The 16042-nt window shown below is 40.2% G+C and overlaps 1 protein-coding gene across 1 annotated transcript in view; it reads right to left on the bottom strand.

Moving 5' to 3' along the window:
- PLXNB2 (plexin B2) overlaps nt 1-16042 on the bottom strand; it is a 261270-nt gene that overhangs the window by 60630 nt on the left and 184598 nt on the right. Inside the window, 8 exon segments of the mRNA XM_068400929.1 lie at nt 2217-2318; nt 2791-2893; nt 3613-3727; nt 6010-6160; nt 7898-8024; nt 10198-10298; nt 14077-14199; nt 15064-15246. Coding sequence (XP_068257030.1) covers nt 2217-2318; nt 2791-2893; nt 3613-3727; nt 6010-6160; nt 7898-8024; nt 10198-10298; nt 14077-14199; nt 15064-15246 — 1005 coding nt within the window.

Here is a 16042-nt window from a genome sequence, read left to right on the forward strand (position 1 = left end):
TGTGGCATAATTGTTCCACATGAGTAGCCACATGCTATTTTGCATTTGGGCTGCGGGCCAACCCTTACAAAATATCCATCCATGGCTTCTCCTGAGCCACCCTGCCCTCCATGAGATGTTTACCAAAGGCTGAGTGTAAGTTATGCCTTACTCAAATGAACTTCCAGCAACCAAAGTTATTACTTCAGATAGCATGACCCCACAGGCATGAGTACCTGTATGATTACAACTATTTCATGCCTTATTTGTCTGTTTTCACTTATACTTAGAGTTTTGTGTATACAGCTGTAGTCACAGTGTGTGCCTATTCAAGTCCTGGCACTGAAGGCATTATTATTTTGGCATAAAAATGCACCTCTGTACCAGGATATACAGGGCTGCTCCCATGACATAGATGACATTCCCACATGGCTCTCACCTAAGAAAAATTGTTCTGATGTCATTTGACACTCATTGCTCTCCAGCATCTTTCCAGTGTAGGGCCTATGCATTCATCTTACTTCTTACAGAGACTTGAATTCCACATAAGCCTTCCCAGTTCCACATTAAATAAACACATAATAGGTCTGACCTGTAGGCAATCTGTTAAACACTGCTACCCGTGAAACAGCATTCAATGCCCAAGATGTGTCTGCCTTTCTTAAAAGTAATTGATACATGATAGGAAAAAAAAAGGGCAGAAGCTTTTTTGTTCCCTTTTCTCTACTAGTAGTCCAGAAAGATTAAAGTGTTTATTCACAGAATTATAAACTAGATGAAGGAGTTTTTGGGTTCCTGCTGCTGTTTCTCCTCCTTGGAGGAAAAGGATCCTCTAGAAGTCAAATTCAGTACATCTAGATTATGCATCTGCCCTGAATTTGTTCTTGAGAGAGAACGGGCTCTTTCACTTGTATCAAGGGAGCAGGGAAATATTTTCCTCTTGTGCAGTAAAACAGCTCTTCACAATGCTAAATGAAAGAAATGTAAATTCTCTGGAATACTTTTCCATTTTTAGCAAAGAGAGCTGCGGCCTTTAAGGCAAGTGGTGTATGCCACATCTTGCACACAGCCAGATATCCTACCAGGGACCAGTCCTGTCATCTCGAAGAACAGAGCAAATTCACTAAACTGCTTTTCTTTGTTTACATATATTTTAAGGTCTTCAAGCAAAAATGTTTATTTTTGAATGTATGTTTGTATAGCATGGTCTTGATATATGTATAGTGTAGTGATACACAGCATGGTCTTCACATGATTGTAGTGCTTATGGGTTGCTTTTTACTCTTCTCTGAATACCCTTCTTACTGTTTACCCTTCCCCATCCCTTGGCAGGCGTAGCAGAGGTGATAGAAGGACTTTGTAAGATATACAGTACTTCAATTTGGCAAAGGAAAAAAAAAACCTCAAAAAAACAAGAGCCTTCTTTCCCTTGATAGATGGCTGGTAGTTAAAGCAATCAGTGCAGTCTCCAGCGTATCTATCATCAACTTGCATTTACACAAAGGCAACACGGAAACAAACAATAGAAATTAAGAACAAAACTAAGAACTAAGAAGTGGTTTTCAAGCTTCATTTTTATCAAACTAACAATAACATTTTATGCATTGTCTAGGTTATAAAACAATTAGAAATTTGGAGTCGAACTCTAGCTTCTTAGAAGCTTTGTAATTTACTTTCTGGAAGCAAGTACTGAGAAAGAGAAGCCTATGCTACATCTGAGAAAATATCTGATTTTCTGGTTTGATGGTCACACACACACACACAAAAGCAGAAGACTGTTGTATCCAAACTAAGAAACATTTAACTTCTCAGTGCATTTTTTTGTTTGAAAAGTGAAAACTGAATTAAGCACACCGAGCAATGTCATTCTGGAACAAAAAAAATGTGAGTATTTAATTAGAAAAAAGATACGAAACATTCACAATTCCTAAAACTCCTCTGATTTCATTAGATGAAAAATAATTGTCAAGTGTTTCAGTAGGTCCAACTTACATTCTTTAAAAAAAACCCTCACATCTAGTAGTTAAAATATTTTGTCCACCTCTGATTCTGTCTTGGTGATGACTCTACCACAGTAACCAATATTGTATCAAAACTGAATGTGTAGCTCTTTTCCTTCTTTACAAACAATTACGAGCAGGATCTCCAAGGAACATAAACTAATGCTTTAGTTTAGGGGTGTGGCTGCAGTTTAAGTGGAATTCAAATGACAGGTACCTTTGAATTAATCTGCTTACCTGATAATAAGCTAGATGTCTTCCCTCAAAATACACCGTTGTTCGGTACTCCATAGGTATTATTGGAGGGTTAGGGTTTAGAAACTGCGGGCATTCTTCTTCCTGGGGAGAGAAACATTTTATACGTTATTCCAAATAAAGTCTTATCACAACAAGCTCTGATGGCCTACAGACAATGAAATGATTGTTCTGAAGAACTTCATGCTTAAAATACAGTGACAGATTTGATTACACCCTTTCAAATTAGACATGCTAAAAATGACTGCAGCATATGTCAAAAGCTGTGGGTGATTATCTTTCCCAGTCTTGAAATCTTGTTCCTCCCATTGAAGCAAAATAGTAAAAGGAACAAAAATATCCTTTCAAGAGTTATTCAGTCTCACTGCCCCTCCTCAAACACACCCTTAAATTTCCACCCCCGGACTGCCACTAAAAAAAAAATATCTTACACTTCTGGAGTTAACTTCAGAATCATTTCTAAATCCCTAATTCAACCAACTGATAGGAGAGAAAAAGCAAAGAAAATATTGACGTGTTCTAATAAAAACCTAATAATATTATTTTTAAACATTACCATATTTTGTTTAATCACATCCTGTATTGAAGAGGACTCTTCACAGATATGTCTCTTCCAGTCCCACTGGCAATTCCATCTATTGCTTGCACAGGAATAGCATCTACAAATATAACATGATAGTCATGACAAACTGTCAGGCTTTTTCCCCTATTGACAAAAAAAGTAAATGAAATTCCGTCTTTATTCATGGAGGGTAGATCAATCTGTTACAGTGTCCTTACTATATTAAGCTGAAAATTTCATAGTAAGAACAGCTCAAGAACCCTGAAAAGCTATTTTCTCCCTTAAATATTTGAGCGAGGATCAGACATCCACAGCATCTCGCACAAACTTTGAGATCAAGTCTGAGAGGACTGGAAATGATCTTGATGAACCTTCATAGACAAGGATGTACAAAGTGGAGTTTGGGTTGGCTGTGCCTGCCCTGGGGCAGCAATACCTTGAGCAGGGCAGATGATGGGGGCAGAACCAGCTTTGATCATCCTATTTGAACACAGTGCAACCCAAAGCACCAATGTAACATTTTAGGGGACAAATAGATAAGCAGATGTCCACGGAGCTCACCTACAATGGCAATCCAATGAACTCTCTGTTATGCCATGAATATTCCCATTCCACGTTGTTTATGTTACCGGCTCACCTGGTGCCCTTCAATCATTTTTCAACTCCATTAAAATGTAAGAAAAAAGGATTTGGACACTGGCAATTTCTGAGTGCCCAAGGTTTAATTACGAAATGATTGAGTAACTCAGCTGTCAGTTGCCTGAAACACTATGCTACGGGATTTAAACACCTAAGTTAAGAAGCTGAAATACTTACGGCTGATTTTCAAAAAGATTCATTGCTTCTTCACAGTCATAAAAAGGATAAGTATGTGACGCAAAAAATATCTTGTTATTTCCATAGGTTAACTGAAGTGGAACTGAAACATGATCTACGACAAAAGAAAAAAAATGACTGGAGTGGTTGTTGAATTCTTTAGCTCTTGAGCTGAATGATGCAAAGATAATACTTTTATTATTTTACAGGACATAAGCAAATATTTAACTATACTGTTGACGCTCTGGATCCCATGACCTGTTATACTTTAGATCTATAAGCTTTGTTTTGTCTTTTTAAGCCTTACAAATTTTTCAGCACATGGTGGTCAGAAGAAAAGCAGAGATGGGATAAAAGGAAGAAAAAAAATTACAGAATAGCTTTGTTTTACGGAAGTATTTCTCAGCAGTGCTAGAATTTTAAAGAGTCTAGAAGAATAAGGAAAACTGAATAAGGAGATAACTGAACACAGATGAAAACTGGCACGAGAACAGTCATTTTAAATAAAACATTTTCTTAAATATGAATATGTCTGCATGTAAAATCACTTGTTTCATTTGTGGATTAAAACTGTCATCATCATGTGAATTAAAACAAGTGATCTTTGTGGTTAATGCCCAACAGTGCCTGCAACGCTATGTTACCACAGGCACTTGTGATCTTCAGTTTGCCGTACGTAATTTCTCCACAAATGTATTTCTCGTCTGGATCATTACTGAACTAAGAGTGGAAAATTTATCGTCAGAAACTGGTGCTTTCCTCAGCGAAGCTGTTTGAAATACCTTTTGCAGGAATCATTAAGCCCTTGTGACAAGCTATTTCACAAGCTATTGGGCAACTTGCAAACTTTGCTTTCCTTGAACAGGTTCTTGGAAGACCATCAGCTGCTTGGCTGGAAGTCACCTTTGCCTGCACTGGGTCCCCTTGAATATTTCAGACTGGTAGGAATGCCAGGGGATTTCCTAACCACGGGACTGTGAAAAAGCATCCCTCCTCTCTAGGAATGTCCTATTCCCTTCAGAACCAACCACAACTGAAGTAACCCAGACTTTTCCAAACTCAACAGAGTTTCTTAACAGTAAGTGGATGGCTCTGGACTTTTTGTCACAAAACCATCTGCCTTCTGCTGAAGTGTCTGCCAAGCTTCTGAGCATCTTTATATTACTTTTGAACATCATTTCAGATGGATCCCTGTGCAACCAACTCAGACAGGTGTATTATTGCCAGGTGACTTGGCTACTCTATTGCCATCCCTGACAGGCTTCTAGTCTCACATTTTGTGCTGGAAGACATCAAGATGTCATGTTTATCAACTCAGTTGCTTTATGTCCTGCTTTACAAAATATTTAGGGAATGTGAACCGTCCCTAAATAACCAAGTGCTGCTTTAACACTTAGCATAATCTGATACCGTGACACACCCCAGCTAGTTTAAAACTTAAGAGTGAGATTTTAACGTCGTTATTCTTCCTGCAACTAAAACTGGATTTTGACGTGTTTCAGCCTTAAGAGAATTGAACCTTATCATCTTAAAAAGTGCTTCTAAGTACCACTCTGACAGTTCATGGCTATTGTGATACATATAAAAGGGTTATCCTCAGGGGTACCTCTGCAAGCTGCAAGAGCACCCATTTTTTGGTTGTGTTTTTTTTTTTTTTTTTTATTTTAAACTAGACACATAATAAAGAGTGCTGTGTAACCAGTTTTATTCCATGTGTTTATGCATCAAGATGTATGAACTTAAAGCATGAATAAAGCACTCTCTAGGAAATAGCACAAGAATTATGGTTGGCAACACATCTTAAGCATATAATCAGTGGTTCAGAACAATGATGCAGCCTTTAATTATACGATCACATATTTTTCCACTGGACTTACTATTGCAGAAGCTGAAGGGCACACAGTAGAAGAGGCAGAAGGCTTCATGAGAGAAAGGACAGCCTTGTGATATGGACCAGAAAACAAGCCACTGAACTACAGCTGACTAGAGCGAAACTAAGACATCAGAGATTAAAAACTTCACATCTGAAGTGCTCTTCTGGCCCCACAACTTGGAGTGATGAGGGTAAGATTAGAGTAGCTGGGTTTTGTTTGTTTGGGACACAGAACAGCACCTCTCTGGCTCCGTGCCTACACCTCTGTCAAGCTCCTGTTTCAGGTTCCTGGTAGAAACACTGGGAATGCTACAACTTGTAAATACAGCAATGGAAAAAGTTTGAGCAAACCTTTTTTTCTTTTTAATGTTTGAACGGACAAAGTTCAGCAATAGACTATTTGGGGAAAGGGACCGGAAGAGGGAAAAAAACTTGTATGCAGCTCATATTAGAACATCACTTTAGAAGCAGCCAGCTATGTTCTTTCCTCTTATTATACATGGAGGATAGCAATATTTCTTTACCTTGACCTTTTGGTGTTGGAGGAATTATATCGGGCGGATCACAGATAATAACCCCTTCTTTTAATTGAGCATGATGGGTTGTTTCACCAAATGTACACCAAACCTGATCACTATCAGTCAAAGCTGGCAATGGACTTACAGTCAGTTCCACCTGGAAACAAAATTTAAAAAGTGTAAAATATTTGAAAGAAATGAGCCAAGACCCAGTAAGTTTTATGGCCAGAGAACTTCAACTGCTCTTTTTCTTTCATCAGTGGTGATATTTTGACTAGTATCACAGAAGATGGTTCCCCTTTTCACTTTTTATTTCTTCCCATCTGCTAATCTTTTCTTCTTACACCTCTACCAATTTTTCCAGGCTGGGTCTATGTTGAATTAGACCGGTACAAAAACCTCTTGTCCTGTCAATTCATTAGATCAGAACGAAACAGTCTGTACAGACACACCCAAAGCCTTTTATTCTTGTCCTCAGCATCCAGTTTAGCAACTGCAAACAGCGGTTAACACTTAAATCCTGACAAATTTAACTGAAATTACATTAACCTTAGCTGCTACAAGAGAATAATGAAACCAAGGCTGGATGGACTGGAAAAGCTGGAGTTTGAAAGGGCTGAACAGAAAAGTGGCCTCCTCAAGACTCAATGTACATGCAAGAAACCCACTATGAACTATCATTACTGCTGAAAAAGGATTCCTGTGTGATGGTGAGATCTTAACCTCCTCAAGGAAATTATCAATACAGAGTGCATGCAAGAAACTAAAAGCAAAATAAAATGGGAAAACTTAGCAAGGAAAGAGGAAAAAACTGAAATGAAATTTTGGATGCTGTCCTTGATTTAATGCATCAGGTGTATATTAATTATATAGTTTAACTTTTTCCATTTTGTATTGCCAGTAGAAATGACAATCATCCCTTTCTTACTGAAACTGGCCCACTATGTTATGAGCCGCAATGTTTTTTGTTGAGTAAAGGAATCATGAGCAGATGTTGCCATTAGTGATGTTACAGGTAGCACGTAAACGCTCATTTGAAGTTGGGTTTGGTTTTGGGTTTTAGGTATTTTGGCCTCAGATGCTGATATGAGACACCAGAGACTTGTCAATACAACTTGACAAGGTCTGAACTAAGAGAAGGTCTGGATTTTAAGTGGACTAGTTACATTCTACTAACATTTTTATTCAACATAGAAATGGCCTTACCACAATGCTGTTTACATCGTTTAGGAATGGAATTAAACTTACTTGAAAGAAAGTCTCTTTCTTTCTGATTAAGAGAGATTAAAAGCCATTTTACTGATTTTACTTGCTGAGGACCTCTGGGAAGCCCTCAGTCTGCACTGGCATGCTCGTTTGGAGTTAGAGCAAGCTATGACACTCTGGTCACACTCTGAACACACTTTTTTTTTTGTCACAGAGTTGTTTTGCATGCTTCTCCACCTATCCAGACAGACTTCGCTGTGTAGGCAAATCCACTGCTGATTTTAAAGCAACAGCTTATGGCTTCGCTGCTTACTTAAGTTTATGCTCAAGTAAGCTGAAAGGGCAGCATGAAATCTCCCCTATCAATTACTTTTTATGGGTTATACAACATTGTGCAACACTTTCATAATATTCAGATAAGTGTAAGTGCTTTATCACCCATACTAGTGCATCATTTTGGTTTACAGAGAAGGTCAAAAAGAGCATTTCTTAGAAGAAAACATGAACTGCAACCTGCAAAAACAGCAGGCAAGAAAGAGCACTGTGAGAAACACCAGAGACTGAGATATCCAAAACACTCTCCTATTCCTAGTCTCCACTGTGCATAGAGAAATGCAGATATTCATCTTCCTGGTAGTCACATCAATGTGCTTTAAGAACATGTAGGGAAACCATTTTCTTGTCATACCTTAGCAGGAGCTCTGCGACTCATATTTAGAGGGTCTGCACTAATGACAGTCATGCATGTGCCACTTGGACTCCACAGCCAGTGGTTCTCCTTATCAGCTGTTCCACAGTCTGCCTTCTTTGTGCACCTGACAAAACAGGAACAAAAACCACAGCAAAGCAATATTATAGCTGGACTCTGCTCTCTCTGAACTACGCAACAACTTCAGGATTACAACACAAGATGACTGGGAATTTGCTTTAATATTGACTATTCAGGTTGCTATTAGAGAATTTTTAATAGAATAAGTGGTGGAATAAGTATTGATGGTTTGAGGTGTCAAAAGCAAGTTGGGAAACATGCCTATACTATTCAGAACACCACCTTGGGTTAGAGAACCCAAATCCATACAGAGGCAGAAATATTTAGCACAGGAGCCATCAAGCAATGGAGTCATTGCCTGATCATCTGAAACCAGGCTGATTAATCTTCATTGTAATATATAACAAAGTCCTGAATGAGTGGGCACAGCCTTTTTTTTCTGCACGTCAATTGGCAGACACCTATGTGTTGCCAGTGATAAGACACTCCACTCATGAGAGTAAAATGTAATAAAGAAGTGTTGCTGGGGCACACAGGCTTGTGGAGAGCTCCTGTGAAACCATAGTGCTATAAATGTTAACTTTTGTAGTGAATGTTTTCATTAACTCCTACCACTATTTAAGACCTCTCTCTGTCAGGACACCATTACTATTATGGGAACACAACAGTGGTTGTGCAGCCTCATGAAGAACACTGGGAGATTTTCCCAGCTTGTGTACAGGAAGGAGAGAAAGAAGAGATGCTGCAGTGCAGAAGCTGCGTATGTGGCTACAAAAGCTGGTTGAAGTGTGTGTGTGGGGACAGACTCCTCTGTATTCTTTCCATTCTGTGCAATGTTTAGGAGAAAACACGGTAGGATCTCTGGCTGCTGTCACAGAAGACTATTAACACGTCAGGGGCTTTAACACAGTGCAGTTTCTGCAGAGTTCTGTCAACCCTGTCCTTAAAGATGCCATTTACATACAGAGTCTACAGTCATATAAAGTATCCCTAAACACACAATTAAGTGTGTTCATGACACAAAATTTGGTGCAGATGAGAAAAACACTAGAAATTTAGCACATTTTTTTTTCCATTGCAAAAAATATTAGCAAATGAAAATGTTTTCCCGTTCTCAGAAACCATTAATATTTTGAGATATTGAGGTCAGTGGTCATATTAGAAACCTGAAGGGAAATCTAGGGAAAATTGCCCTTTGTCTGATATATGACACAGCCTTCAACCCCCAGCAGCACAGGAGGAGTTCGAGGTGTATACTCCAAATCCCCAGGTTTCATCCATAGCAGCTGAAGCCCAGGCTGGAAGAGTTACAATATATTACATAAACCTGGACGGACTGCATAAGTTTCTCCGCAGTGCTCCATATTATGCTACACATCAGGCTGATATAGGTAACTTAATGTTATAGTTCACATTTTCAGACAGGAAGCTAGAAGCCTGAAATTCATCTGCATTGTATAATTAAATAGCCCCTTTGTTCCAACAGCAAGTACTTAGAATCACGAATTCCCAACCACTCATGGCAAGGGGTTAATTAACTTCATAGTCAAAAAGGGAGCTGCAGGACCGCTCTTCCCTCTCACTGCTCCAATCAATGACGAGTGCAAAGAAGAGACATTCCAGAGCTGTTCACTGCTGTCCTAGTTTACATGTGTTTGAATATTAACTCAGTTAACCTCTGCAGATAGTCAGCCAAATGCCACTTTCTGCTCTCCTACAGTTAGGTGAGGGTTCAGTGTAGCTACATGTCTTGATAGATGATGTTGACATAAAAACAGCGTTTGAGCAATATACTTTGTTTCAGACATGAACAGTTTTTTCTTTTATGCTCTTTTTTACACTTTCCTGTTCTACTTAAAATATATGCTATATTTTCTGAATTTTAAATAGGGAGCACTCTTTTATTTTCTGGGAGAATATTTGACTGTACTGTTCAGAGAGTGATAAAGCATGCAGTTAGACGATGTATACTGATTTTTAGTACTAGCAGAAAAAGATATATTTTCCCAAACTAATCAAATCTTCAGAAGTCAACGGGGACTTATTGGTGTGCACAGAAGATTGATATCAGTGTCTGCATGATAAAATAAAATCACTATCAGGAGCATAAGGCTGAGTACAAAAAGCTGGGATCTCTATACCAAGCAGTAACCCACAGCACGTGTCAAAATTTGAGCTATTCCACTGCCTGCATCCGAAAAAGCACTGGCAGCACTCACCTGCCCTCTCTCACGCACCAGCCGCAGTACGGATCCCTCACTTGAGTACACTTCTCACAGTCCGAATATTTGTGGCAGTCCTGCACAGGCAGTCGATGCACCTGCAGAACCAAAAGTAAGGCAAACCGTTAGGATCTATCTGAAGAAGGCACAAGGAGATGGAAAGGTCTGTGGACAGGGTTGTAGAGCACCATTGCCTGTGGCAGCAGAATACTTGACCCTGGATTATTATGATCAAAACTCAGCTTGATTTTAAGAAAATTCATACAAAACCAGAGTCTGGTTATTTCCCCCTTAACAAAGTCCAAATTCACACACTTTTCCTGCTTTTTTTCACACCAATATTCTCTAATCTCTCTCCAAAGTAATGCAGGACATTGTTATAATCCAGAATCATTAGCAAGTCTTACAAAAATTGAGCTTTTCAGTTACTCCAGTTATGTTACTCCTGGAAATCCGCATTACAGCAGGCACCGCAGGACAGAAACTGCATCAACAACTCTCTGAATTCAAGAAACAGCTACTGCAGGACAGATACTTTCAAAAGGCTAAGTTGGTACTGGCTAGATCATTTTTTAAACAGAATATCCTGCCCTCCGTATCACTAGCACGGAGATGAAATAGTTTTGGAAATGCAACTGTCAGTGGCACTTTTAGCCAGAAGGCACCTCAGAAAGTCTGCAAGTGTGAGAGAGCCAGGGCGCTTCGGGTTACTGTACTTCTCCATGCATAATCCTCCACCATGCAATACATTCGCGAAAGAAAATGGAAATAATTATGACAGGAAGCAGCAGGGAAAAGAGCATCATCAGTTTTCATGTCTCAGTCCTTCAGTAAATATATGGCTTCTGGTTTCAATTTCCTTCGGTGCTGAGAATAAACAATTTTGTCTTTCTTTGGTGCAAGAAAAAGGAGCCAGCACACAACCATCCCTTTTAGTTATGCTGCTGAAATGATGCAAGAGGAGAACGGGACTTATGTCTTCCTGTCAGACTATGTTTTACTTTTAAAGAGCGCAAAAAGCCTAGCAACAGTAACTCTGAGATGTAAGCTTTCTTTTTTCTATCTTATGCTCTCATTTAAAACAACTGGCAATTACAAAGCTACTTTGAAAGTCTGACTTTGGCCTTTTCTTTCACATTCGGAGAGTTCAGTCTGACTCGGTCAAGGAAAATGTCAATATTGGGTAATTTTCTTGCATTTATTAATACAGAGGTTCACCTTTTCTGCATTCTCCCACAGATTCTTGCCTAACTGGAACTGAGTTACTGGCACTCTGCTTCACTAACTGGTACCCATGAGTAATTTAATATCCAGTGAATGGCTTTTTTATGACAAAGTATTTACTTCATAATTCTGGCAGGCAGAAACAAGCCCTGGAGATTGCCGTCTCTGCAAGTTTTATGCAAACTTAATGGATTTTAAAAAAATCCCAGCAGCTCCATTTACAGCCTGCTTCAAAACGTGGAGAAACTAATTTTAGAGATTTTCTAATTGGCATTCTTAATCAAAGGGAGTAGTAAAAGCTAAAATAAGCAAACCAGCTAGTGATTGTGGTAAGTGACTGCCACAGGCTTCTGCTTTCCTCCCAGTATGGTACATACCATAAGGAATCTGGGATCCTACCAGAGATGTTCACTTCTAACGAACCAGCGTGCGCAAGGCAGGGGTGGTATGCTCCTTTCCGAGTCCCCCAGGAAGCTGCAAGGGGTTTCTCCTGCTCTCTGCCCAAGCTCTGGTTTTTGGAACATTTGCTCCAAGCCACCCACTGCTACTGACACAGCAGCAGAAGCTGGGAGGAGAAGGGGGAGGAGAAGTGAAACTGGAAAGCAAGAGCTTATTTCTCACTATGACTCTTAACATCCGTATCATTCTTCCATGTATTTCTCTCGATCTGATTTTTTTTAAAGGCTGCTTCAAGTTATCACCCACCACATCATCACTTTCACTTTGCTCGAGTGCTTACAGAGCCCAAGCAATTCATTTCCAAATGCTGAGGCAGGCTGCATCTGCCAGGTAGCTTAGCGTTAAGCCGCCTATCAGCACAGCTAGCCTGCCCTTTATTGTTTACCTTATTTTAAATAACTCGAAAACATTTTAACTCCCAGGGCAGGGTTCTGATATCTCTATTCTCACAGCTCCCAGCCGTGCTTAACCCAGAAGTGTGTGTTTCAGCATTTATTCTTCTCCCCTCACTTACATTGCTTTGTTTTTCCCAGCTCCAAAGACCTCCATTCTTCTCCCACCTATCTGCCTCTAACAGTGGGTGGGACTGCTCATTGTAATTAACTCCCGGAGATGACAGTAATGTAATGCCGTTACAGAGCTCCAAACTTCAGTTATTCATATTTAAGCTGAACTGTTTTTGTAAAAGAAAACTATTATTCAGAAACTGCAGTGTCTATGAGAGCTACTTGGAAAATATTAAACCGAAATTCCTTCTTTGGCAGAAATTTGCCACTTTCTAAATTTAAACATTCTGTAGAGACTGCATTATTTTTTTGCAAACTTTCTCTGAAAAATTTGTCTGTGGCCTTCTTAAATTCTACGAGTTCAAGCAGACTGTCACCAGAAAACTTGTCTTCCTTCAAGGTTGCTGCCATGCCTTATGCTGCTCAGCTCACGTCATAGCCTGGTGGGGACCTCAGGGCTTTTAAGCAACGTGCCAGCTTGTCAAACGGGGTGCCAGGCTGCCTGGACTTTCGTGGACAACACTAAAGTTTGGAGTTCTGTTCCAAAACTGAACAGAAGCCAAATGAGAAGTATCAGCTACTCCAAAACAAAATGAAGTAACATCTCTCACACTCTGTCATATTATTAAATGCTTTATCAGTCACTTATCTGGCACTTTTTTCCACTGCGGCTTCCAGCCTGAAAACCTTCAGCTGAAGTATAACATCCCCATAGCAGGAATTGATATTAATCCTTTTATAAAACAGAAAGAGAACATTCTTCCCGCACCATTTTTCCCAAATATTCTCCTTTCATACCCCCCTTATCTTCCCCGTGTTACTGCTGCCAGACTGTTTCCCACATCCCATTCCATGTTGCTGTCAGTGCTGCAGATGGTCGCAGCCTGTCACCCATCCCGTCCTGGAGAGCTGCTGAACCACACGTTTGAGGCTGGCAGCTCCAGCCACCACAAAGAGAAGTGTCAGAAAAGGGTTACAGCTGGAGGTGAAGGAGAAATCTGGCATCTCTCTTGTCTCCTACCCGCTTTTTTCCTTCCTTTCTTTACAAACCTCCACTGTGTCTCACCTGCCAGCACAGAGAAGGGGAACCTAGAAGAGACTGCCTGTGCCTTTCATAGCAAAGTCTGACCTTTCCTGCTGCACTTGCTCGGTTCTAGCAGAAGCTCGAACAAAAGTGTTTCCCAAAGTTGGAATTCTCTCCACTGCTTCTTAGTTTTTGACAGCAAGACCCACGAAAACTCCTGGTGGTTTTACAGATGTGTAAATGTTATTATATCAGCTGCCAGCATCCTAAATCCTGAAGTACTCTTGAAAAGGACTGATGGCAGCTAGAGCATCCGCTGGCACCCTGCGGACAGCCCACCAAGCGCTAGGGCTGCTTGACCCTGCGGCGTGCTGGTGCCAAACATCTCAACTTCATCCTTCTCACAGACCCCATAAGAGAGCTTTAGAGGTGAACTCACTTCCCATTCCCAGTCGCTTAGCATCATGGATATAACAGTTCTCCAAGTCACAACAATCGAGTCCATCAGCTTGGACTTGAGAAAGGTCTTCATGCACACAGAGCGGGGGGAGCCCCATCTGATGGGGTGACTTCCAGGAATAACTGAGAAACATACAAATCTCAGGTAAAGTTGCAGAGAAAGTGAGAGCGGATCTGGTTCTTAACTCAAGCGGGACACGTTACCTTGTCTGTGGTCATCACGTACAAATTTTCTTGGGTCTGGTCAAGGACCAGGTCATTCTTTATGGGTTTGTTTAGTTCAATAGTAAGAGAGCTGTACTCAGTTGCAGTGGATGACAGGAACACCTATTTCATGGAAGAAAGGAAGGTGGTTAATGTCGCTTTTTTTCCCCCAAATATCATTAATGAAAACCCTGTGTTTACTCAAGTTCACAAATTCACATTAGGGAAAACATTTCAATTTGCAGTATATGGCATCAAAAGCAGCAAGTAAAGCATAAAAGTCATGAAAAGAAATTGCTCACTGCTCACAATAGCTAGTATTTGTGTTGATTTTTTGGTAAATACTGATTTATTTTAGCACTGCAAAATTCAAATTCTGAACTTGGAGCCTTTGCACTTGAAGGTGTTAAAATTTGTTTTTCTCCTTTACGGTAACCAACAGTTTCAGCTTCAAATTTCAAACCATGTAGTGGCACATGGCCATCACTCCCCTTCAAGTAAAAGGGAATTTGCATTGCAGTCTTGACGTTTTAACACCAGAAACACATGAACCCTTGAGCCCGACACCACGCAGTCAGAACTTCGCAGAGCTCCAGCTTGGGCTCTGTATTGCCATCTCTATTCACTGAACAGCCAGTATGATTAGAAAATGAAAAGTTGCTCTTAAACTAGTATGGGCTTGAATAGAGATATGACTAGAGCAGTTGTTAGGTTACCTAACACTGCTTATATAGGGCACTTAGTAGGTATCTAATGCTTCGGGAAAAGTGTCATTCAGGCGATGCTAATTCAACCTGTGTATCAGATAGCTGAGGTACATCGGAAATAATGTGGCTTTTCTTTGAAATAAAAAATACTAAGCTCCAAGAGAATTTGCTCCTGGTATATGATCTTATAAATCCCATTTACTTTGAGAGTAGAAGTATGCTATCACTACAGTTCATGACCTTTTAAACACCCTCCAGTCTTTTAAGTCCAGTTTGTTACCTTGAGAATTTTACCATCCGACGTTCCGAGAAAGGCCACGGTGTGCCCGTTCTCCACAGCCACAGTGACGGCCGTGAGATTCATCCCTTCTTTCTGCAGTACCGGCTTCTCTATAACACCATTCTTACTTCCCAAAAGGTACGGCAAGTGTTCGGAGCCACATGGGAAATTTTTGCTTGCATTCTAACAAGGAATAGTAATACAGAGCAATGTTAAACATCGAGATCACTAACTCCTAGCTAAGAATGAAGTGCAACCTTATTACCAGACAGTATAATACCCCTCAGACATAGAAGAGTAGGAAGAGAGAAATGGATTGTCTGTCCATTTTCCCCCAGCCAACAGGCAACAATCAGAAAGCAGCCTGCTAATTGCAAACCGCTTCAATGCTTTCACTTTCCAGGAGACATGGGAAGAGAAAATTTGTTGTTTCTATTTCATTATAGCAGCACAGTTTAAAAAGTAATCAGTTTGTTTTAATGAACATGTCATATAGATTGAGTTGGCCAATTTTGTGTTGAAGACTGTTTTTTTTAATGCTGTTTTGTTTCTTAATTTGCTGCTATCCATAGAAAAGCAATGCACTGGCAACCGTCTCATGAACTTCAACACATTCCCTCTTCACTATGCTTTAATCCTGAGCTGTAGGGAGTGCCACCAGAAGGAAGGTCATTCACACCTTCCCTTTCCTGCTATATTTGGTAATGAGACTGTCTTTCTGATCAAAATCCACATCTCCTCTTTGCCAGAAGCCAGGGCTCCTCCACTTGTCACATTCAGGATTTCTATGTTTGATGCTCACCTCAGATGCAGGGTACTGCAGTGAGTAACACTGGTGTTCGGAAGCAAAAAGTGTTCTTTTGGCTTCTCATCAGTGCTAGCAACCTACTGTGCGGGAGAGGGCTGTGGCTTCATGAGACGAAGGATTCTGGGTCAATACCAACATACGGTATTGCCATACTGCATCTCTTCAGCTGTT

Source organism: Nyctibius grandis, chromosome 5 (genome assembly GCF_013368605.1).
Source record: "Nyctibius grandis isolate bNycGra1 chromosome 5, bNycGra1.pri, whole genome shotgun sequence".
Lineage (NCBI taxonomy): Eukaryota > Metazoa > Chordata > Aves > Nyctibiiformes > Nyctibiidae > Nyctibius > Nyctibius grandis.